The sequence below is a fragment of the Gadus morhua genome, chromosome 11, assembly GCF_902167405.1.
Source record: "Gadus morhua chromosome 11, gadMor3.0, whole genome shotgun sequence".
Taxonomy (NCBI): Eukaryota; Metazoa; Chordata; class Actinopteri; order Gadiformes; family Gadidae; genus Gadus; species Gadus morhua.
The window spans coordinates 4,641,386-4,664,451 of NC_044058.1; the positions used below are offsets into that span (position 1 = coordinate 4,641,386).

Below are 23,066 nucleotides of genomic sequence, written 5' to 3' on the forward strand. Positions count from 1 at the left end.
TGCAGTCAGGCACTCTCTCCTTCCACTTTGAGGTAGTAGGCCCAGAATAGCAGACCTACGCGTACGCACGCACGCACGCACGCACGCACGCACGCACGCACGCACGCACGCACGCACGCACGCACGAACGCAGATGCCTGTACACGCACAGAAATTCCCACATTTGTCGTAATACTTGATGCAGGATTATACGTGTGCTACTCACTCTTATTTTGGGATGGTGCCCTTAATCTGTGGAGTCGTTGGCTGAAAAACTAGGAGGACCTGTCCCGTGTGTGTGTGTGTGTGTGTGTGTGTGTGTGTGTGTGTGTGTGTGTGTGTGTGTGTGTGTGTGTGTGTGTGTGTGTGTGTGTGTGTGTGTGTGTGTGTGTGTGTGTGTGTGTGTGTGTGTGTGTTCTATCTGTCCTGGGTCTCAACATGTTCCTCCCCCTCTCTCTCTCTGCCTTCCAGAACCTGTACAGGAGGAAGCCTGGCCTCCTGCTGGGCTGTTCTCGCCTACCGGAGAACATGGAGAAGAACCGCTACAAGGACGTTCTGCCATGTGAGTTCTACCAGCACGTCCTCCTGCACTCCTCTCCTCTCTAGGTCCCCCCCCCCCCCCCTCCTTACCCTCTTCTCCCCTCTCCTCTCTTCTTCTCTCTCCTCCCCTCTCTCCTCTCCTCTCCTCTTCCCTCCTCTCCTCTCATCTCCTCTCCGTCTTCCCTCCTCTCTCCTCTCTCCTATCCTCTCCTCCCCTCTCCCCCTCCATGCTGCTACCTTGTCTAACCTTGGCATGTTAGCTTTTGGCTGGTAAGAAGCCTCGTGAAAGTAACTCACCGGCCCCAACGGTTGCCTCGACAACGGAGTCAGTTTGTATTCCTCGCGTTCTCCTTCCCCAGACGACGTTTCCAGGGTGGTTCTGCAGGACCAGGAAGACTACATCAACGCCAGCCACATCACAGTACGTGCTCCTGCTTTCACAGAGAACCTTGTATCCGGTCTCCATCTAGGGTTACACATTCACTCACAATGTGTAGTGTGTGCGTGTTTGTAAGTTGCTTTGGAAAAAGCATCTGCAAAATGGTTAAATACAGTGTGTGTGTGTGTGTCCTCAGGTGGCCCCCCCGTCGTCCGGCATGTGTTTACGTTACATTGCAGCGCAGGGTCCCCTGCCCCACACATGTACACACTTCTGGCAGTGTGTGTGGGAGCAGCAGACACACACCATCATCATGCTCACCACACTCACCGAGAGGGGACGGGTCAGTACAACTCAGGATCATCACACACACACACACACACACACACACACACACACACACACACACACACACACACACACACACACACACACACACACACACACACACAGAGAGTTGGGCATGCTTGATCGTTGTGCTAATCAAAACAACACCATCACATCAGCATCGTGTCATGCTGTTGTAATTGGTTTATTTGAGTTGATTTGATTTGTGATTGCTATAATTACATCGCACACATGAGTGTGTGTGGGGTTTTATTCTTCTTACACAAAGAAACAAGGATACAAGGGATCAATAGGGAGCAGGAGAGGGTAATTAGAGATTTCACAGGCCAGCGGGCCGAGCTCTACGGCAGAGCGTGTGTGTGCTGGATGCCAATGAGGTACATTCTCTGAGAGCGGAGCGATACAGCCCTCGGAGTGTGGGGCGGCAGCAGCAGAAGCAACAGCTCTGTCATACCAACACTGAATGGAGCTGTCCGTTCCTCAGCGTACCTGTTGCTTGGTAACCGGCCCTTCTCATTAATTGATCCTTTTCCCTCGTATGCTTCAAGTGGCCTGAACACTCCTCCTACACACACACACACAAAGACACGCACACGCACACACACACACACACACTCACACTCACACTCAAGCAGTACACAGTTGTTTGGCGCGTTGTCCTTGAGTCTCTCTAAGCTCATTTCTCTCTTGGTGTGCTCTGCATCTGAATTTCAATCTTAGTCAGACATAATGCGGCCCAGGTAGGAGTGACATTGTGTATCCCCCCCCCCGTGCTTGATGGATGATTCATGTGGGAGAGTAATGTAATTAAGTGATGATGTCATGCGCCCCGGCAGACCAAGTGCCACCAGTACTGGCCGCATCCGGCGGAGGTGAAGGAGTATGGCTGCCTGAGGGTGAGCTGCCACTCGGAGGAGTGCACCCTCGCCTACGTCACCCGCTGCTTCACCCTGACGCACACGCAGGTACAGTAACACACACACACACACACACACACACACACACACACACACACACACACACACACACACACACACACACACACACACACACACACAAACACACAGGCAAACACACACACCTACACACATACATAACCCTAACCCTACACATGTACATCCATCCACCCACACAAACATACATACATACACATACACATACACACGCACACATCCATGGTAATGCGTTATACAGCGAGCCATGCAGAGTCTATTTCCGTTGATGATTTCAGCGTTGGGTCCATGTATCGTGCTCATGCCATATGTCACATCAGAGGACTGACCACAGGCAATAACCACACACACACAAGCCCCCTGCCAATATCATACAGTCACTACCTGCCTGGGTGGATGGTCGGCCACCAGGCATTTGGTTGTTAGTGTGTATGTGTGCGTTTTGTGTGTGTCGTCGGAAAGGGTATGGTTAGGTAACACAACAACATCATGTTGTATTTTGTTTTTTCTGGGTGCCTGTAAGGGGCAGACATTTGTTTAGTAAATATCAATTACAGTTTTATACAATATTATATTTGTAGATGACCTGCCATGGTGAAAAGGTAAGGAGACCCAATGCCCAAGTAGTCATTCAGTGTACACACACACACACACACACACACACACACACACACACACACACACACACACACACACACACACACACACACACACACACACACACACACACACACACACACACACACACACACTGCTGGGAAGGTCCATCTGCCTCTCTGGCAGAGAGTTAATCCCGGCATGAAGTCGCCGGCCGCAAGCCCATCGTAGACGACACTCACCCCCATCCTCCCCCAGGCCTTCCCTCCTCGTCCTCCTCCTAGAGATCAGACACTTGTTCCTCCTTCAGCACTATACTGACCTGTGTGTGTGTGTGTGTGTGTGTGTGTGTGTGTGTGTGTGTGTGTGTGTGTGTGTGTGTGTGTGTGTGTGTGTGTGTGTAGCGGGGGGAGGAGCGCGCGGTCACACACCTCCAGTACGTGGCGTGGCCGGACCACGGCGTTCCGGACGACCCCTCTGACTTCCTGCAGTTTGTCAACTGTGTCCGCGACCGGAGGAAAGGCCAGGAGACACTTATGGTGCACTGCAGGTGACCACACAAACACCATCAGTCCCACACACACAGATACACTCTCAGTCCCACATACACACACACACACATTACGCTGGTTACATAAGCACCTTATGCACACATGGACTTTACCCTTACCGGCTGGGGGGTGTAATTCCAGCGCCGGGATTGGGCGAACAGGTGTGTTGATCACCATGGAGACAGCGCTGGCGCTCCTGGAGGAGGGTCGGCCCTTGTACCCCCTGGACGTGGTCCGAGCCCTCAGGGACCAGCGGGCTATGATGGTCCAGACCACGGTACTGACACTGACTAGCGGTCGGACGCTCTAACGGGAGCTACGCGCTCTGGTGGCTCACTGCCGCCCTTTGGTTTTAAGAGGAAACTGTTAGAGTAACGAGGGGAACATAAATGATTGGATACCTTTAAGTTTTTCAATGGGTTATGAATAAGGGCCAGTAACAACACAACAAGATTTCTGTTTGTCTACATCTAGCCAGAAGGCTAGTTTCCGTCTGAAGCCCTTGGCTAGATGTAACAATTCGCTCCCTAAAAAGCAAATAAGAAATAACAGGAACATGATTAATTTGGCACTATTTTTGGCGCTGTGATTATCTGTGTGATGCTTTTTGAGTTGCTACTGTAACTGTCGCTACTGTAGGTTGTTTAACTATAAATAATTGTGCGTTCGGAAGGAGAATTGGTTGTGTTATCTGCTTCCATTGACTTGGAGAGTTAACTTTCCAAGTCAATGGAAGCAGATAACACAAACAATTCTCCTTCTGAACGCACAATTATTTATAGTTAAACAACTTACTAATACCAATAACCCTTATCAGTTACTAATACCAGTACATTTTACCAGTAACTAATAGCACTGGCTATTACCAGTGTCCAACAGCTCATGTCTCTGTGTTTCAGTGTCAGTTCCAGTTTGTGTGCGAGGCCATACTACGAGTCTACAAAGAGAGACAGAAAAGATCTTCAACCCCATAGCTTACCTCACTACTGCTAGCCATCCAAAGCAGGACACATGTACACGCACACCAGCCTAACTTCATTCCAACAATAGCTACCTTCCACCAAGAAGAGTGAGGGTCCCTCCTGCTACTGAATGATGTCCCCAACATTTTGCCAAACTTTGGACTGGTATGAGTCTGGCTAGACTCAGAGAATATTTGTAATTGAGCTGCATGGTCTAGGTTGAGCACACAGGACATAAGCATTATGTCATTATGTCACCTTCAGCGGACAATTCTGCAATCAGTTCCCTAAAGCATCGAGCATTTAAATACCAAGATGGAACAAAGATGGCCGTCGTTAAATAAGGAGAATGGTGAAAGAAATGGAGAGATTCTGTTCCCTGCCGGGTGAGAATGACAGCGGTACTGAAGCGAACGGTACTTATTACTATAGCAACGCCCAGCTAAACACCAGACTGCTGCTCCCATAGAACAGTGCCTTAGTTGCCTGATCCCGTGGACATTTCTAGCGCTTTATTGGTGTCTTCATAAACTATGTGACCCTTATCAACTTTTGTATCTTTGGGTGGCGGCAGCACAAGGAAGACCGCCCTCCCCCACCCCAAGGATCACCACCTCAATTAAATTATTGACACAGGGAATAAATACATTGATTTCTATTGATGCCTCTGACTTCTGGTGGGCAGAAAAGTCGATGCTAACCTGGTTTTTCATGGTGTCAGGATGAACACTTTATGATGTAGACTGTGTTGAATGCTGCACTGTGAGGACGCAGGGCTACCTGGAAAGAATGACTGTAATGATGATGATTTTGTAAATATACACTTTTAATCCTTTTTGTACTCCACTTTGTTGTGTCTGGTGATATTATTTTTAGTTAAGTTAAGCACACAGGAGAGGGCACATCCTGGTAAAAAAAATCATTCACATGCTGGCCTACCACACAACATATTGTGTGGTAGCTAATCTAAACACAAGTGTGATTCCTGTGGGATTTAATCCTATTTAATCACATTCATGATATGATCTGACTCCTGAATGTCTGTGCCATAATGTGCAAACAAATGACCTACAGTATTATGCGGCCTGTTGCCCTGTCTTTTTATAGCTATTATTCTTATCATCTAATAATAAACACGAACAGGCGTATGTATTGTTATTTGTATTGTATCCCATTAACCGCCTATTGTGCATGACCACCCATAATAGATTTAATTTCCTCATTTTGTCAAGTGGTGGACTGACAGATAGGTGGCGCTAGTCTGTTACCACACTGCTGGATCTGCTGGCAACATAGGGGAAAGAAAGTTTGTTCAGCTCTGTGTTTTTACGCAGGCGCAGAGCATGCTGTCGGTCCAGTTTCGCTGGTTAACTTTTACCTCAGAGGTAGATCAGAAGCCTCCCTCCCCGGTGCTCATCATTAAACAACAACAACCAGCCCCGAGATCCATCAAGCGGTGTGTTATCTTTTATTCGGGTTCACACACACACACACACTCACTCTCACACACACACACACACACACACACACACACACACACACACACACACACACACACCGACCTCCCTCTCGGACGATGTGACACCGGGGTCCCCACTGCGGAGCGGCCGGACGGGATTTCGGTGGGCTTTCAGCCTCAGCACAAGCAAGTTTGCACAGCGGCAGGTGCAAAGGGCTTTCATTTCCGCCAGCGACTCCTGCCTGGTGGAGGCTCGATGCACGGTCGGGAATCAACTAGTTGGCACCGCGACGCATCGGATAGTTCGGATTGGTATGCGGTCTAAGTAGACGACCAGCCCGCTGCCGACGTCCAGATTTAAGGATTGATCGGCAGCCCGAAGAGTGCCTTTTTTTTATTTATTTTTTTTACTTTTCCTGCACTGCGAAGGTGGCAGCACAGGACCCCGGTTCTCCGAACCCACTCCGCGCGGTGTTCCGGTGCGCTCAGCCGCCACTACCGACCGACAAGGACAGACCCCTACCAGTGGTGGATCCCAAAGATGATGGGCTTTCTGCGCCGAACGTTTAACCGACGGAGACGGTTTCAGGCGACCGACCAGGACGAGGCGGACGGTCTCGGTGGTGGAGGAGGCGGGAGAGGGTCCACCGGGAACCCCCTGCTGCTCGCCCATCAACAGCAGGTCGTCCATGCCCCGGCGGTGGTGACCGGGGGAGCGGCCGTCCACATCCCCGCGACGGGCACGGCCAGGACCACCATCACCTGTCGCGTTTTACTACTGGATGGCTCGGACGTCAATGTGGATTTGCCCGTGAGTGCATCGGCCCATCCGGTGTTATTAAAGTGATTACATTGGCATACGGGTCACATAAACTGACAGCTTGTTGTGCAGGACGACGCTGTTCTAGCGGAACAGGTATAAAAAGTTGTATTGTGTACTGGTTGGATAGTGGTTCAGAGAAAGGCGCAGCTCATCTGGACGTTGTGATGAACCGCTTCATTGTATCTCTTCCTCGTTTTAACAGGGAGATCAGCGAACCTCACCTGAAGCTCTTCCTCCGTTGTTATTTTCAGTCTTTTGATTTTTCCTCCTTACCAACACCTCCTTCCTGTTTACCCTGCCTGCTGTCATAACATCTCTGTGCTACTACAGCCACAGTCCCTATCGTACTTCCTTGTGCCATCCTCTACCTATCTGTTTTACATCTCTTCCTCTCCTGTCCTCTCGTTTCCCTCCCTCCCACCCTCCCACCCAGCATTGTACTCCTCTACAGTCTCTCTTCATCCTCCCCTCCTTCCACCTATGCTACTTTCCACTCCTCTCCTCTCTGTATGTTCCCTGTCGTTAATCTCTCCGCACCTCTATTCCCTGACTCCCACATCTGATTTATCAGAGTGTGTGTGTGTGTGTGCGTGTGTGGGGGGGGCTTTGTGTCATCCACTGAGTGCTCTCTCGGTGTGTGACGGGGCGGGTGGATGGCTGGGTGGGTGGTCTGAATGAGTGAATGTATGCGGGTGAGCGAACAAGCTCCATAAGATATATGTGTTAATTCTGAAGGTCATATGTGTCACAGTTCTATGTGTCACCTCGTGCGCAGGCGGTGGCCAGGGGGACGGGGCTAAAGGAAAAAGTGTGTGTGTGTGTGTGTGTGTGTGTGTGTGTGTGTCTGTGTGTGTGTGTGTGTGTGTGTGTGTGTGTGTGTGTGTGTGTGTGTGTGTGTGTGTGTGTGTGTGTGTGTGTGTGTGTGTGTGTCTGTTTGTGTATGTGTCGCACAGAGAGGGAGAATAATAGGCATGGTGTCCCTAGTAGACATTACAGTTGAGACAAACAATTGAGAAGCGACAAAGGGCTGTCAAACTGCCACACCGGGCCCAGGTGTGCCGGGCAAGTCGGCTCATGTCAGCGCTGGTGTTCCCACGGGGAGGGGAGTGAACAGGTGCACGGATTGGTGCAGAACTGGCCTATGAACAGCTGTCACCTGGCCAGGCAAAAACAAGAAAACAAGATCGGAAAATAAATAATGAAGTTGATAATTTGAAAAGATAAAGTCGGGATATGTTCAATCTTATTTATATATATATATATATATATATATATATATATATATATATATATATATAATGCGTATAATCTCCATGATGTGAACCTTGACGGGTCCGACGTTTGTGTCTGTGGCTTTGGCTCTGCCCTGTTTAGGTCAGATGACCAGGGCTGTGTATTTTGATCAGGACAGTAGGCTAGAAGCAGCCACCCCTCTTAATCACAAGTCAAAGTACAAGGCTGCCACCTCTCTGGCACTCCAACCCCCACACACACACCCTGCTACCACGCACATGCATTCACAGACCCTAGTGTGTCATTCGGTCTACATGGATATAGGTTAGAACACATCGTTGCTGAAGGAAAGTTATCGAGGTGTGTGTGTATTTCAAATGGCCTGAATGAGGGTCTGTCCCTCAGGAGACCGGCCTTGTCCCTTTCACTTTGACCCAGATGCAGCAGTCATGTACACACACACACACATGCACACGCACACACCCACACGTTGTAGTAGCAGCAGACCCAGCCCACCTCCCTGGTTCTTTTGTTGCAGAGCAAGTCAAAGGGCCAGGAGCTGTTTGACCAGATCATATATCATTTGGACCTGGTGGAGGCCGACTACTTTGGGCTGCAGTACATGGACTCTGAGCAGGTTTCAGTGAGTGACAACGTGTTTGCATATCGGCATAATGAGTCCAGCACTTAAACGTTTCACGCTTTAGCTTCGAGATAGAGCTAGTCATCTATTTCACTCACTCTCTTTCATCTCTGTTCTTTCAGCACTGGCTAGATATGTCCAAACTCATAAAGAAACAGATACGAGGTGAGACGCACGCACGCACGCACGTACACGCACACACACACACACACACACACACACACACACACACACACACACACACACATTATTTTACATTTGCACATGTGAGGCAGGTGCGTTGTTAGCAGGTGGCTTATTATTATCAAATGTTGACACGGTGATTAGCATGAGCATTAGCTGCCCTGGCCATATTTGCCTTGTTGGCTTTGGGCTGCTGACTGCAGGATGAATGGCTTCAGGCTGAATCCTTCTTCTACGTGTAATAAGCTCGGTAGGTACGTGGCAGGCATAGTTCCACACACAATAAAGATGCGTTCACACCAAACGCGATCACGAGCCAAGTATGTATTTTACTGACTCGTAAAAAGGCAGTGCATAACATGGAGGCAGGACGCACAAAGTAGTGGTACACCGCAGTCCTTATGTCTTTGTGTAGCCCTGCCATTGTTAAGTTACAATTCAGTTAATGTACTTGTTATTCTGGGCTCATTGTCACGTTCGTCCTACTCACTTGTGTATGTTATGTCTCGGGTAACGCTTTACATTTCTACTCTCTAGACGGCCCTCCGTACAGACTCTTCTTCAGAGTTAAGTTTTACTCTTCAGAGCCAAATAACCTGCATGAGGAATTCACCAGGTAACCAGACACGAACCAACACACACACACACACACACACACACACACACACACACACACACACACACACACACACACACACACACACACACACACACACACACACACACACACACACACACGGGTTCACCCCAGCTCATTAAAGAAGGTCCAATGGGCAGCAGAGCTAATTAGCCAGTTCCGCTGTGCGACTCGTAATCAAGGCCAGACGGCCACACAGCGGATAAGTAAGGTCTTTTGTGTTTCTTTATGATTGGGAAGAAAAGCTACTGATGCCTCAATCTATTTATTAGCCTGGGTCTCTCATTCATCTGTGTGACCTCTCCTTCTCTCTCTCAGGTATCTGTTTGTGCTGCAGCTGCGACAAGACATCCTGTCTGGCAAGTAAGCGGTCTTTGACATGTCCATTTGTCACGCACGCACGTGTGTGCGTGTGTTTGTGAAAACACACACACACACACACACACACACACACACACACACACACACACACACACACACACACACACACACACACACACACACACACACACACACACACACACACACAAACACACACACACCGAACAAACACGCACACACAAATAAGAATAGGAGCAATAGGCAATGTTCCGGTTAAATAATAACACACAGACACCGGGCAAGGTTGTCCTCTTTCTCTGACCTGGTAAACGGCCATGTAGTTTATGCCACTAGTGCATCATGATTGCTCTATCAACATTAGTATAATATCTTGGCCACCAGCATTAGCCTCATTTAAACTTTATTTACTTGAGAAACAAATATCGATCATGAGCTTGATTTTACATTTACAGAGGTTAGTAATATTAAATAGTCACTCATTCTCTATGCCAAGTCACCCGCGTTTGAGGTGCTTGTGTAAACTGGACTCTGCCTCCTCCACACCCTCAACTGCACACACCCGCACACACCCGCACCAACACACATAGCAGGGAGAATGGGGACTCGCATGCTCAGTCTTTATCTGGGCCACTCTTCCCCTGAGTCAGGCTCCATTATGAAGCCGAGATCAGGACGGCAGAGGGCTTCTTATTTTTAGGAAAAGAGCAGCTCTCCCTACTTCTTGCGCACGCACGCACACATGCACACACGTGCAGTATTTCCATGTACACACACAAGCACATACACCCTGACCAAACAGTTTTCACTTGCATAATAAGAGGAGCATGTTTCCAATTAGGAAAACATGCCTTTGTGGATGTTTATGGGATTATTTATGTGTGCGTTTGCAGAGCCTTTCAACACCGAGGTGTCGTTTTCTTTCACCAGGTTGAAATGTCCCTATGACGTCTCCGTTGAGTTGGGGGCCTTTTGTCTAGAAAGTGAGTATGCTCCATTGCCTCCGTCTACGTTGTGAGCTAATGGGTGTTTGCAAGGTGGTGGATTGAAATGTTAATGCTTTGAAAAGGGAAAATAACCCGTTGACACATCCCACTCCCTCCCCACAACAGGTTTTACTCTTAGTGCTTTTCCTCATACCCTCTTCTCGTGTGTGTGTGTGTGTGTGTGTGTGTGTGTGTGTGTGTGTGTGTGTGTGTGTGTGTGTGTGTGTGTGTGTGTGTGTGTGTGTGTGTGTGTGTGTGTGTGTGTGTGTCCTCTCCAGGTGAGCTCGGAGACTGTGATCCGTCGGAGCACTCTCCCGAGCTGGTGTCGGAGTTTCGTTTTACTCCCAAACAGAGTGAGGACATGGAGGCGGACATCTTCAACAAATGGGTGGAGCTGAGGTGAGAGGGCGTGGTTATCTGTGGAGGAAATCTATTGAGCTAGGGTCGGGTGTTTCTCTTGGTGAGAAAAAGACCTTGAGGACATTAGCTTTTCCTTGCTCGACACCCCCGGTCATTATGACAATAGTCTGGTGCTCTGTGAGAGCAGCCTGTGAGTAGGCCGTGCCATGGCTCTCATCGTTGGAGCACGATGAACATCTGCTCTGGTGAAATATGGGATAGTTAGTTGGGGAAGCGGACGACTGCTCCACCGCTACTGTTCTCGGGCTACACAGCTCCCATCCGGTGTACCGCTGTTCCCTCTCTCTCTCTCTCTCTCTCTCTGACCCTGTGTGAAGGATTATAGGGATAATCGTTGTACGGGTCTTGATTGAATCCAGTCAGTATTTAACCCCACCCCCTGTAGTCTGATGGCTACCATTTCTGATGAAATTACTTGCACACCTATGCTAAGGCCCAACCCCATCCAGTGGGCAAGGGGTTGCATACACAAACACACGCACAGACCCCTCCCTCCTGCTGAATCCTAGGAGGAGGAGACGGGTGGGGAGGCAGTTGTCCACGGGGCTTTGTTCCTTGTGAGTGATCATCCCTGAACTCATCCGCTCCTTTGTAATTAAAGCGGCCATTATGATGTCTGTTTTTGTTTCGATAATAATAAAAGGCATGAGCGCTGTCACACGCACAGAGGGAAAACCACATTTGGAGATTGTGAAAAACCCAACCCTCCTTTTGTGCCCCCCCCAGAGGGAAGAGCCCGTCGCAGGCTGAGATTTGCTTCCTCAACAAATGCAAATGGCTGGAGCTATACGGCGTGGATATGCACTTTGTCAAGGTTGGTGTTCCCGTCTGTCAGTATCACCACCATGATTTCACACCACACCAGTGCCAGTGCGTCTCTGCTCTCCTCTGTGTAAACTCTAGCTTCTGTGTGCTGTGTGCTCTCTGCCAGGAGAGGCTGTGAGGTCTGACGTGATGTCTGTTTGTTTGTCTTGTTCTTCAAACACGCCGCCTGGTCGTGTCCTCAGGGTCGCGACGGAGGGGAGTACGCGCTGGGCCTCACGCCAACAGGCATCCTGGTGTTCGAGGGCTCCAGCAAGATCGGCCTTTTCTTCTGGTACCAGTTTCTCTGCTGTGCAATGGAAACGTCCTCATTCATGTGTTGATGGCCTCTGAATGCTGAGTGTTTGTGGCCTTCCTACCCCAGGCCCAAGATCACCCGTCTGGATTTCAAAAAGAGTCGGCTCACCCTGGTGGTGGTGGAGGATGACGACCAGGTAGGTGTCTGTGGGGGAGTGGGGGGCGCCTGCATGCAAGCAACACCATAGAAGAACACTCCTGTTCAGCCCAGACCTGCAGCCGTTGGTGTGTGCGTGTGTGTGTGTGTGTGTGTTTTTAGGGCCGGGAGCAGGAGCACACGTTTGTGTTCCAGTTGGACAGCTCTAAAAACTGTAAGCACTTGTGGAAGTGTGCGGTGGAGAGCCACGCCTTCTTCCGGCTGCGACAGCCAGCCACGGGCAAGGCCAGCCAGAGTGACTTCACACGGCTGGGCTCGCGCTTCAGATTCAGGTTAGAGCCCAGAGGACGCCCCCTCCCAGACCCACCCTGTCCTGAGTGGCCCGGCCCCGCTGGCCAGCACGGCCCTCCTTGGAAGGGGAGTCTCACTGGAGGGGAGGGTGCAGCTGCTGGCTAAGACGGTAGATCTGGCCTTGCGGTGCCTCTTGTGCATAGGGGGAATTGTGTGCCATGTAAAACAAAGAGCAAGTAGCTATGGTTACAGTGTATCTATGGTTACACGGGTTTGTTCCTATGGTGACAGAAATGTTCTCTTGATGTTGTTTGTTTTTCTTGTCAAACTATTATCTGGGATGAGAATAAAGCCAGACCTTGCAGCCTGCTCTGTCAAAAGGCGCGTGTGAGTGGCGGCTGCATGGCTGCGCACATTCTCAAATCAGCCTTGTGTGTCAATCAATAGACATGCATAGATAGCACCTCTATCTAGACCACATGCAAGCCGTGGCCTGATGTATTGCATGGTTGTTAACTGTTCAGTGTCTACGTTTGATTTTGGCAATACTGTAAATCAACACCAAGTATCAAAAAAATACCATTAGGTTGTGGCAGTGTTATTTATTTTGGGGCGTTCTACAGGACATCAGTTGCTATGGTAACAGCCATTAGTACATAGTCTTATTCAACATGAGAAGAGGGGTTCATACCCCTCAGACAATGGAAGGAGAACTAGAATGTCCAACAGAGGGGAATGTGTAGTACAGCACAGATCCACTGAGTTTGGCATGTCTGTTTTTTCAGTTAGAGACACAAAGTCTTGGAACTCAGTACCAAGCGAGATAAGAGAGTGGAACACCTTTGCTGGTTTTAAATGTAAGATGAAATAATGGCTGAAATTGATCCAAGCATGTATCCATCATGCATAGACTGTTGTCTTAATGTTGTGATGTCCTTGCTGGTGTTGTTGTTGTGCTGTCCTAATATTGTGATTTTATGTTCGTATTGTGTTGTTGTGTTTTACTGTTGTAAAATTGTGTGTTATTGTTTTTATACTTCAGTGTTAGGTTTCCCTTTTAACAGAGATGTTATCCTCTGTTTCCTGCTCAAGGACTTCAGAGGAAAATTAGCTTATAGCTAACTCTGGTACTGCTAATGAGTTGTGCATTGTCCCTGCTAAATAAACAAATAAATAAAAAAAATACCTATTGCTGTAGAAGGGCAAACCAGACCAAAAGCATTCCTTGGTAATTAGCTCTAGAGGAAACCTTTATCATCATATAGAACAGAGACTTATCTCTGTACAGTGCATCTGTGATGATGATGAGGGTATCGCTTTAATGCCGTTGTCACGTTGACACCTCAGTTCCAACAGGCATGGCTTTGACCTTTTCACATTCTATGTGTGTCTCTTTGTCTGGCTCTCTCCTCTCTCACCCTGTCTCTCTGTTTGTCCGTCCGTCTCAGTGGGAAGACGGAGTACCAGGCCACTCATGGCAGTCGAATGAGGAGGGCAAGCACCTTTGAAAGGCGACCCAGCAAACGATACCCCTCCAGAACACACTCCCTGGGGGGCAAAGGTCGGTCAGGGTCACCCCATATGGATATTGGCACAGATTAGTGGGAGATCCTTGAAGTCTTCAAATGCAACCAAAAAATATTTGATACACATTTAGAAAAAAAAAAAATCAAATTGGTTCTAAACGACAACCCAATCTAAAATGAAACGTTAACATGTTTCTTACTGTCTATGTGTACTAAGGATAATTCAATGATACATAAAGCATCATACGTTTGGTTTGGTGGCCTACTTAACCGCTCTCACTCTGTCCCCCCTGCAGACAATCGCTAAGACCTCATTCTGACCCTTCTAATATATTTCATAACATGACATGACGAGGAGCATGAACTGAAATAAGCAGTGTGTGGTTCATGTGTGGTGGAAGGTACATTGAGTGAAGGTAGTGTATAGTTGCCATTACAGCAGACACTGAAGCTTAGGCGCCTGGGGTAAGGCTGGTGCAGAGCATGTTGTTGTAGTACTCTGAATCACCACTGGGGCCGGACGCTCTCTCGCTGTCCCTCCGCCCCTGCCGTCTGGGCTATTTTGGGCCCACACATTGGGCCTTTTGACAGCCATGGTCCTCCTGCTGTGTGCGACAAAACAATAAATAAAATGCCTTCCAGTCGTGTGTAGACTGCTTGGACTCCAGGGAGTCGAGGTCTGTGCACTGACACCCAAAGGATTGTCCAAGCAGCCATGTCCTGGGGTCGCAGAGCGAGAGCGGGAACTCGGCCTCAAACAGTAGACCTGTCTGTGGGCTGAGGGCCAAGGGCTCAGGGCTCAAGGCCGTTGACTCATAAGGCTCTGAACACCAAAGTTAATTGAGACCACACTCACATGTCAATGACCTCCTTCTCTCCTTCCTCCAACTCCTCTGGGTCGGGTCGTCTGCAGGCGTGTCCCCCGCCAAGCCACTGCACATCAGGTGAGTCCACTTGACCCAGCCTGCGGCTCCACATGCACACACTGGAGGACTGCTCTTAAATTAGAGGTCCTTCATGTTTGAACCTAAACCCCTACCTCCTAAAAATAAAACAATTACATTCGTGGAAATCCAAGAAGCTCCTTCCCACCCTCTGAGCAGCCTCCTCAAATAGCTGCTAGTTAGAGACATCTCTTCCGACTGGTGGATTCCTTTTGTCTCTGGCGGGTTTGCTTACGAGAACACTTGGTACCTTTTTAATTATACACACACACACACACACACACACACACACACACACACACACACACACACACACACACACACACACACACACACACACACACACACACACACACACACACACACACACACACACACACACACACACACACACACACACACACAGAGAGAGGTCCAAATCTGTTCGTCAAGTGAGTCATTCGGTCCCCATCCGTCGTGATAGCCACTATATAATCAAGTTGTGTGCCAATTTACCATTAACTGTGAGGATAATATAGCTCTCTTTTCCCCTAGCTGCCAAGCTAGCCCTGACCCAAGCATCCATCCGGTAAGATGCCACGATCGCCCGCAATGATGTCATTAAAAAAAAGAGTGCCATGAATCATCTTTATTACCTTTTTAATCAATCTGCCCCCCCCCCCCTCTCTCCAGTACCAGCGTAACATTCCTTTGGGTCATGAGGCCTGGAACGCCCCCCAGCCTGCTCTCAGCCCCCCCATCTACCTGCAGCACTCGGGGCTCACGCCACCCCACAGGTAAGGGGCTCCCCTCCGGGAACATCATCACCAATCCTCATACACCCCCACAGATATACTATAACCCTGGGGGAAGCAGGGTTTCACCGAGCAGTATTTAAAATTGCAAATGGATATATCTTGGGGTTTTAGTTTTTTGTTGACCCACCATCTGTCCAATGGGGGTCTGGAGATGGGGCCGCTGGAGGTCACCTATCTATTTATAGAGACGCCTGCCCTCTCCCGCTCCCTGATGCCCGCTGCAGGAGCACTCTGCAGTCCGCCTCTCACACACCCGGGCTAGGGCTCATATGTCCAGCTGCGTTTCTGTGTTTGCCTGTCTTTGTGTTGTCATGCTTGCCTTATTGTCTCTCTGTCAGTGTCTCTCTGTCTGTCTCCTTCTGGGTCTGTTTGTCAGCCTGACTGTTTGAGAATTCATTCATTCATCTCCTGTCATGTTCAGGGCTCCAAGTGAAAGCGTCTTTGAGGAGGAGGAGGGGAGCGGCCATAGTCATCTTCATCCTCATCATCCTCCTCCTCCATCTCGCGCCCAAGCCATGCCTGAGCGAACCAGTGGCGCCTTTCCAGGGTCCATCAGTGTGGTTTACAGGGATAAGGTCATGACCGCACTTTGACCTTTGACCTGGGCTTGCTTGGAGTCCAGCTGTTTCCAAAGACAAAACAAAAGAAAACACCCCAAAGAGAGAAGCTTTGTTGCTGGACTCTAAATCAATGGAGATTTCATCTGCAGGGACATCATCATCATCGTGGTGATCAATTGTCATCATGGTCATCCACATCTCTTGTGTCACATCCTCCAAAATAAAGCGTTTTTTAGTGGGGGGCAAAATAGAGGCCAATATAGGAAGTATTATAATTTCACCTTTTCCTTATTGCTTGTGTAATTGTCTTTGTCCTCGCTGGAATAGTTTTAATATGTGGGTGCAAATCATTCTTTTAATAGGAATGGGCAAGTTTCCATCAGGCATTTGTATTTGTGTTGAGCGAGATAGAGGAAAATCACCAAATTCACACAAATTCGTCATGAAACTGGGATTGAATGCAGGAATCTTGAATGTAAAGCGATAATTTGTGCTATGTGGCTATGTTCAAATAATGTGCTCTCGTCTGCTTGAGGACACTTGTGTGCTGATATCAGTAGTAGTAACTTATGCAGGTGAGGTTAAAAACCATGTGTAGATCACCAATTTTTACGATATGTTTTCATGCGTGCAAGGATTCATTTTCTCTTCCTCCAGATGTTTTGTCAGAATCTAGTAACCGTTTGCAGTCAGCCGTTTGTTTACATCAGGTTCTATCTGTATGATCCAGAGGGTCTTCTCAGCTTTGAAATGTTTACTCCAATCACAGTATGCCTTAAAGCCATGTCAACCTGTCTTAAACATGAACACAACTGTAAATTAATTTGGATGTCATTCATCCTGCACTCTTACGACAATAATTAAAGCGCAAAATAGCCGTGTGGTTTCTTCTATTATTTATTTCTGTCAGTTTTAATTTGAAATTAGAAAGACTGAAGAAGAATGTACATGTATCTTGGATCCTTTGATCAGGAAGTAAAATAGTTTATCACTCAAAAAAATTAGGTTAGGGATCATGTTAGGGACGAGTGTGATTCAGCGCGTAGCGATGGAGACGGGGGAGGAGCCTGCGGGGAGGGGGGCGTGAGTTTGTTATGACTGTGCGTTCGTGTGCCGTCTTCAGTTTTCCTCTCAGCGGTCCTGACTCAGACCACCAGTTCAGCGTGGAGGAGAACGAGGCGCCGTATGCTGGGAAGATCCACCAGCATCACCACCGGCGACACACACACAGCCAGGACACGCTCTGCCACACACACAGCAACACCAGTTGAGTACACGCACACACGGGCGAGGTAGTGTCTCTGTAAACCGTATCAACAGCACTTCTTGTGTTGTCTTGTTGGTTACATATTGATGATTTAGAAATCAAAACGCTCTTAAAAATCCGTGGCTGCAAAAATAAACAGTTCTAAACACCAATATAAATAGGCTTTATTAAATGTGAAATACTTTTATCATTAACCTTTATTTTACAAAGAATGTTTTTTCTTTTGTGAATACATAGAAAAGTTCGAAGCTAAATCATCTGTACTAATATGAAGTACCTCCCCACCCAGGCCATCTGCTCGGCTTCCCATGCTAGTCAGCACTTCCTATTTAATATACTACCTGTGTGTGCATGTGCGTGCATTTGTCTGTGTGCGTGCATGTGTTTGCGTGTCTGTGTGCATGCATGTGTTTGTGTGTTTGCGCGCGTGCATTTGTGTGTGTGTGTTTGTTTGTGTGTCAGGGAACCGCGCCTCCCCTCGTCTGTGCGATGGTGTGGATGTCCCTCAGTCCCTCCGGAAGGCTCTGGAGACGGACAGCGACTCCAGCCCCTGGCCCTCGATCCACATCAACATCGACAACAAGGTCATCCCCCCCGTCCCCGTCCCTCTTACACACACACACACACACACACACACACACACACACACACACACACACACACACACACACACACACACACACACACACACACACACACACACACACACTCTTAATCCTTCATGTTTCATCTTTATTTTTTTATTTCCGTTTTTGTAATCTCCCGCCTCCTCTCCCTCTCGCCCCCTGCAGGCAGAGGACAAGCAGCTGTCTGAGAAGTCCTTGCGACCCCCTAGCACCCCATGCCTGCTGCCTGACCACCTCAAGTGTAACATCCTCAAGGCCCAGATGGAGGCCGTGTTCAGGGTGAGGCCTGCTCTCCCCGGCCCCTCCCCACTCTATGCATGCAGGAGGTGTGCGCTTCACTGACATGCTAACAAGATGGTCCTGGGAGATAACCTTTTCTTCATTCAATCTCTCTGTGTGATACACCAGGAGCCTCCGACCACTCCGAGAGGGAAGGGCTCCAGTGACACCTCCAATGAAAGGCCTGTATTTTAGTTATTTAACCTGTACTGTGCATATGTCTGTATCAAAGTGTATTATTGTGGATATCGGTGCCTGTATGCTATGTATTTCTGTGTATGTGTGTGTGAATTTGTGTGTATGCGTGTGCGTGGGACTGTGTGCGTGAGTGTATGTGTTTGTGTGTGTTTGTGCGTGTGCGTGCTTGGGTGTGTGTGTGTGTGCGTGCAGGGGTATGTGTGTGTGTTTGTGCGTGGGACTGTGTGTGTGTGTGTGTGTGTGTGTGTGTGTGTGTGTGTGTGTGTGTGTGTGTGTGTGTGTGTGTGTGCGTGTGTGTGTCCTCAGATACCAGAGCTCATCTCAAGACTCGGCTGCATCTAGTCTGACGGTAGAGAAGAACCCCCACTGGTCAGACTACAGCCGGACCCTGGACAGACCCCACCCCAACTCCTACAACATCAACACCAACCGCAGGAAACGACTAGTCCGGCAGTTCAGCTTGTAAGTAGAGATAAGACACTGATCTCAATATACTGTATCTCTATATGTTTGACTATTTAGTTATTAAGGCTTTTATCCAAAGCCACTAACAGTGAATTCAGATACACTTTACTGAGGAGCAGCTAGGAGGTTATGTGTCTTGCTCATAGGCTGCAGGGACTTGTGATTGAACCCACAACCTTTTCGACTGACAGTGGAATACACTAACCAACTAGACCGTATGATCGGTGGATAACTGCTTTCCTGATCTTTTAATTCAGGGCTTTATCATGGCATCTTTGTGCATACATAACTAGATGTGTTACTTGGGGTTAATGTTGACTTTATTTGTGGTTAATGATCTGGTTGGTTGAAAGTAACCATGAAGATGAGGATAATCTCCCAGAAGCCCTTGCAGCCATCTCGGCCGAAAGTGCAACCAAGTCTGGTTCCAACAGTTCATTAGACAGACAAATACAGCCTCCGATATACCCACAGGTAACACCCTCAAAATTCTCTCTCTCCCTCTCTCTCTTCTTCCTCTATATCTCTCTGTAATGTTGTCATTGTACTTCTGTAGAACATAATACAGTCCCATGAGTATGATTAAGTAAAAGCAACATTGTTTGCATGGAAAAATGTGTGTGCGTGTGTGCGTGTGTGTGTGTGTGTGTGTGTGTGTGTGTGTCTGTCTGTCTGTCTGTCTGTCTGTCTGTCTGTCTGTCTGTCTGTCTGTCTGTCTGTCTGTCTGTCTGTCTGTCTGTCTGTCTGTCTGTCTGTCTGTCTGTCTGTCTGTCTGTCTGTCTGTCTGTCTGTCTGTCTGTCTGTGTCTCTCTCTCTGTATGTGTATGTGTGTTTGTGTGTGTGTCTCTCTCTTTCTCTCTCTGTGTGTGTGTGTGTGTGAGATTGTGTGTGTGTGTGTGTGTGTGTGTGTGTGTGTGTGTGTGTGTGTGTTTGTGTGTGTGTCTATGTACATGTGTGTATGTGTATGTGTGTGTTTGCATGCATGTGTGTGTACGTGTGTGTCTCTCTCTCTGCATGTGTGTACGTGTGTGTGTGTGTGTGTGTGTGTGTGTGTGTGTGTGTGTGTGTGTGTGTTTTTGTGAGTGTGTGTGTGTGTATGTTCATGTGCATGCTTGTGTATTACAGGTGGATAATAAGATGCCTACATTGGAGCTTGGCAGTTCCCGCTGTCCCTCTCTCTCTCCCTCCCCAAACCTGTCCCCCTCGTTCTTCCGCAGCTCCATCCCACACCTAATCCCCTACACTGCCGCCCATAATAACAGGTAAACCCCCCTCTGTCCCGCCTCCTCTCTCCCCCTCCTCTCCTCTTTCCTCTCTCCCCCTCCTATCTCCCCTCTCCTCTCTCCCGCCTCCTCACTCCTCTCTCGCCTTCCCCATCCTCTCTCCCCTCTCCTCTCTCCCCTCCTCTCTCCCTTCTCCTCTCTCCCCCTCCTCTCTCCCCTCTCCTCTCTCCCCTCTCCTCTCTCCCCCTCCTCTCTCCCCCTCCTCTCTCCCCTCTCCTCTCTCCCCTCTCCTCTCTCCCCCTCCTCTCTCCCCCTCCTCTCTCTTCTCCCTCCCCCTCCTCTCTCCCCCTCCTATTTCTCCTCTCCTCTTTCCTCTCTCCCCCTCCTCTCTCCCTCTCTTTGCTCTCTTCTCCCTCACCCTCCTCTATCCCCCTACTCTCCCCCCTCCTCTCTCCCCCCTCCTCTCTCCCCCTCCTCTCTCCCCTCTCCTCTGGTGCTGGCCTGGGAACAGTTTCTTTCCTTTGCTAACATTATTTATGAATGGGCTGAGGGGTCGAGTGTGTTTATTACCTCACTGGATGTCTTATGGGTGGTCTAAGTGGAGTGTGTTTAGTAATTCACTGGATGTCTTATCGGTGGTCTTAGTGGAGTGTGGTAAGTAACTCACTGGATGTCTTATGGGGGCTCTTCGTGGAGTGTGTTTAGTAACTCAATGGATGTCTTATGGGTGGTCTTAGTGGAGTGTGTTTAGTAACTCAATGGATGTCTTATGGGTGGTCTTAGTGGAGTGTGTTTAGTAACTCAATGGATGTCTTATGGGTGGTCTTAGTGGAGTGTGTTTAGTAACTCAATGGATGTCTTATGGGTGGTCTTAGTGGAGTGTGTTTAGTAACTCAATGGATGTCTTATGGGTGGTCTTAGTGGAGTGTGTTTAGTAACTCAATGGATGTCTTATGGGTGGTCTTAGTGGAGTGTGTTTAGTAACTCAATGGATGCCTTAAGGGTGATCTTGGTTCTCTTGTGTACAGTGGAGAGGAGCGGTTGGACCGGGAGAAGATTCTGCGGGCGCTCCTCATGACGGAGCTCTGAGGCATGACCCTTGACCTCTGAAGCACGACCCTTGACCTATGAGGTGTGACCCTCGACCTCTGAGGCGTGAACCTTGACCTCTGAGGCGTGACGCTTGACCTCTGAGGCATGACCCTTGACCTCTGAGGCGTGACCCTTAACCTCCATGACGTCATTGCCCCATGCGCACAATGCATTCCGCGAATGATATAAACGTTTTTATATATTTGTACAAATGTACTTGGCTTAATAGTTATTCTAAGAGGATATTTATATATATGCTGTATTATGCATTCACATGAACTGTGATGATTTTAAAAGACTCACCAAATGATGATTTTCAGATTGCTCTACATTTGCTTACATGTATGTTTTGATTTGATCTGTTATATATATATATATATATATATATATATATATATATATATATATATATATATATATATATATATATATATATATGTATGTATGTATGTATGTATGTATGTATGTATGTATGTATGTATGTATGTATGTATGTGTATATATATATATATGTATATATATGTATATATATTTACACTACCATTCAAAAGCCAGGGGTCACCCAGTCAATTTCATGTTTTCCATGAAAACTCACACTTTTATTCAACAGTTTTCAGCTGTGCTAGCATAAATACTCAAGGGCATTCTAATAATCAATAAGCCGTTTAACACGATTAGCTAAACAATGTACCATTAGAACACAGGAGTGATGGTTACTGGCAATGGGCCTCTGTAAACCTATGTAGATATTCCATTAAAAATCTGCCGTTTCCAGATAGAATAGTCATTTACCACATAAAAATGTCCAGACTTCTGAATAATTTAATGTTATCTTCATTGAAATAACTGCTTTTCTTAAAAAAATAAGGACCTTTCTAAGTGACCCCAACCCTTTGACCGGTAGCGTATATATGTATATGCCAGCCATTTGCAGAATGTCAAGGGTTTTTAGACCTTCAAAACGGACGTGTATGGAGGCAAAAACTAATGACGTTTATCTAAATTAAAACAGAACCGTAATTCGCTTTTTTAGAACTCAATGTTTCAAGACATTTTACAAAACCAGTGACCGAATTGAGGTTAACGATCAGACTTGACAGAGAGGAGCCTGTGGGCTCCATGGCGACATTCAGGTAAACGGGGCCTAATCACATTGGTTTCCAGACATATTCACACCTATTTTTAGAGGAGTGTGGGTGGAAGGGAAAACTGCATGCAAGGTTTTACATTTGGGTTGGCGCTTGGCCAAAGCTAGTCCTCCGACCCATGATGGAGACCAGTCCCTCTGAACATGGGATCCCCCCAGCGTGAACAGTCCCTCTGAACATGGGGTCTCCCTGTTTTTCTCTACGTCACCGCCTACTGTATCTTGCATGTGTTTCCATTAGCCTCAATACTGCCGTCTCTTGTACATTGTGTGATTTGTTGTTGTCGTCGTTCAGTTGCATGTGTGTTTTCAGGGTGGCTTTCTGGTCAATCATTGCACTCGACATACATGTCTATTTCAAAGAGCTGAATCAGTTGTTGACAAGAGATTGGATCATCGGGAC

At 48.0% G+C, this 23,066-nt stretch overlaps 2 protein-coding genes and 1 long non-coding RNA gene across 3 annotated transcripts in view; 2 read left to right on the top strand and 1 right to left on the bottom strand.

Annotated features, from left to right (window-relative positions):
• Positions 1-5,455, top strand: part of ptpn3 (protein tyrosine phosphatase non-receptor type 3) — a 21,221-nt gene extending 15,766 nt beyond the window's left edge. Inside the window, exons 19-26 of the mRNA XM_030369946.1 lie at positions 1-32; positions 451-541; positions 879-940; positions 1,095-1,241; positions 2,083-2,211; positions 3,201-3,346; positions 3,489-3,624; positions 4,247-5,455. The exon at positions 1-32 is cut by the window's left edge and continues 144 nt beyond it. Of these exons, the coding sequence (XP_030225806.1) occupies positions 1-32; positions 451-541; positions 879-940; positions 1,095-1,241; positions 2,083-2,211; positions 3,201-3,346; positions 3,489-3,624; positions 4,247-4,321 (818 nt within the window). The 3' untranslated portion in view covers positions 4,322-5,455. The remainder of the gene's footprint in view (positions 33-450; positions 542-878; positions 941-1,094; positions 1,242-2,082; positions 2,212-3,200; positions 3,347-3,488; positions 3,625-4,246) is intronic.
• LOC115553581 (uncharacterized) overlaps positions 1-5,925 on the bottom strand; it is an 11,272-nt gene extending 5,347 nt beyond the window's left edge. Inside the window, exon 1 of the long non-coding RNA XR_003978464.1 lies at positions 5,792-5,925. This is a non-coding gene — a long non-coding RNA (uncharacterized LOC115553581). The remainder of the gene's footprint in view (positions 1-5,791) is intronic.
• Positions 5,612-21,852, top strand: epb41l4b (erythrocyte membrane protein band 4.1 like 4B). Its single transcript, XM_030369947.1, has 23 exons — positions 5,612-6,579; positions 8,363-8,467; positions 8,590-8,632; positions 9,188-9,266; positions 9,606-9,650; positions 10,557-10,609; positions 10,891-11,011; positions 11,759-11,846; positions 12,040-12,128; positions 12,219-12,288; positions 12,411-12,580; positions 13,988-14,100; positions 14,979-15,009; positions 15,544-15,577; positions 15,682-15,785; positions 17,490-17,632; positions 18,096-18,217; positions 18,425-18,538; positions 18,668-18,720; positions 19,043-19,198; positions 19,555-19,675; positions 20,327-20,463; positions 21,453-21,852. Exons 1-23 carry the CDS (start codon positions 6,310-6,312, stop codon positions 21,511-21,513), a joined length of 2,322 nt encoding a protein of 773 aa, XP_030225807.1. The 5' UTR covers positions 5,612-6,309; the 3' UTR covers positions 21,514-21,852.
• Positions 21,853-23,066: the final 1,214 nt, after the last annotated feature.

Bases quoted from the DNA above. Each gene is read 5' to 3' on its own strand.
- epb41l4b (XM_030369947.1), top strand. From the start codon at position 6,310: ATGATGGGCTTTCTGCGCCGAACGTTTAACCGACGGAGACGGTTTCAG. The intron at 12,129-12,218 runs GTACCAGTTTCT...TTCCTACCCCAG, and splicing joins AAGATCGGCCTTTTCTTCTG to GCCCAAGATCACCCGTCTGG. The intron at 15,578-15,681 runs GTAAGATGCCAC...CCCTCTCTCCAG, and splicing joins CTGACCCAAGCATCCATCCG to TACCAGCGTAACATTCCTTT.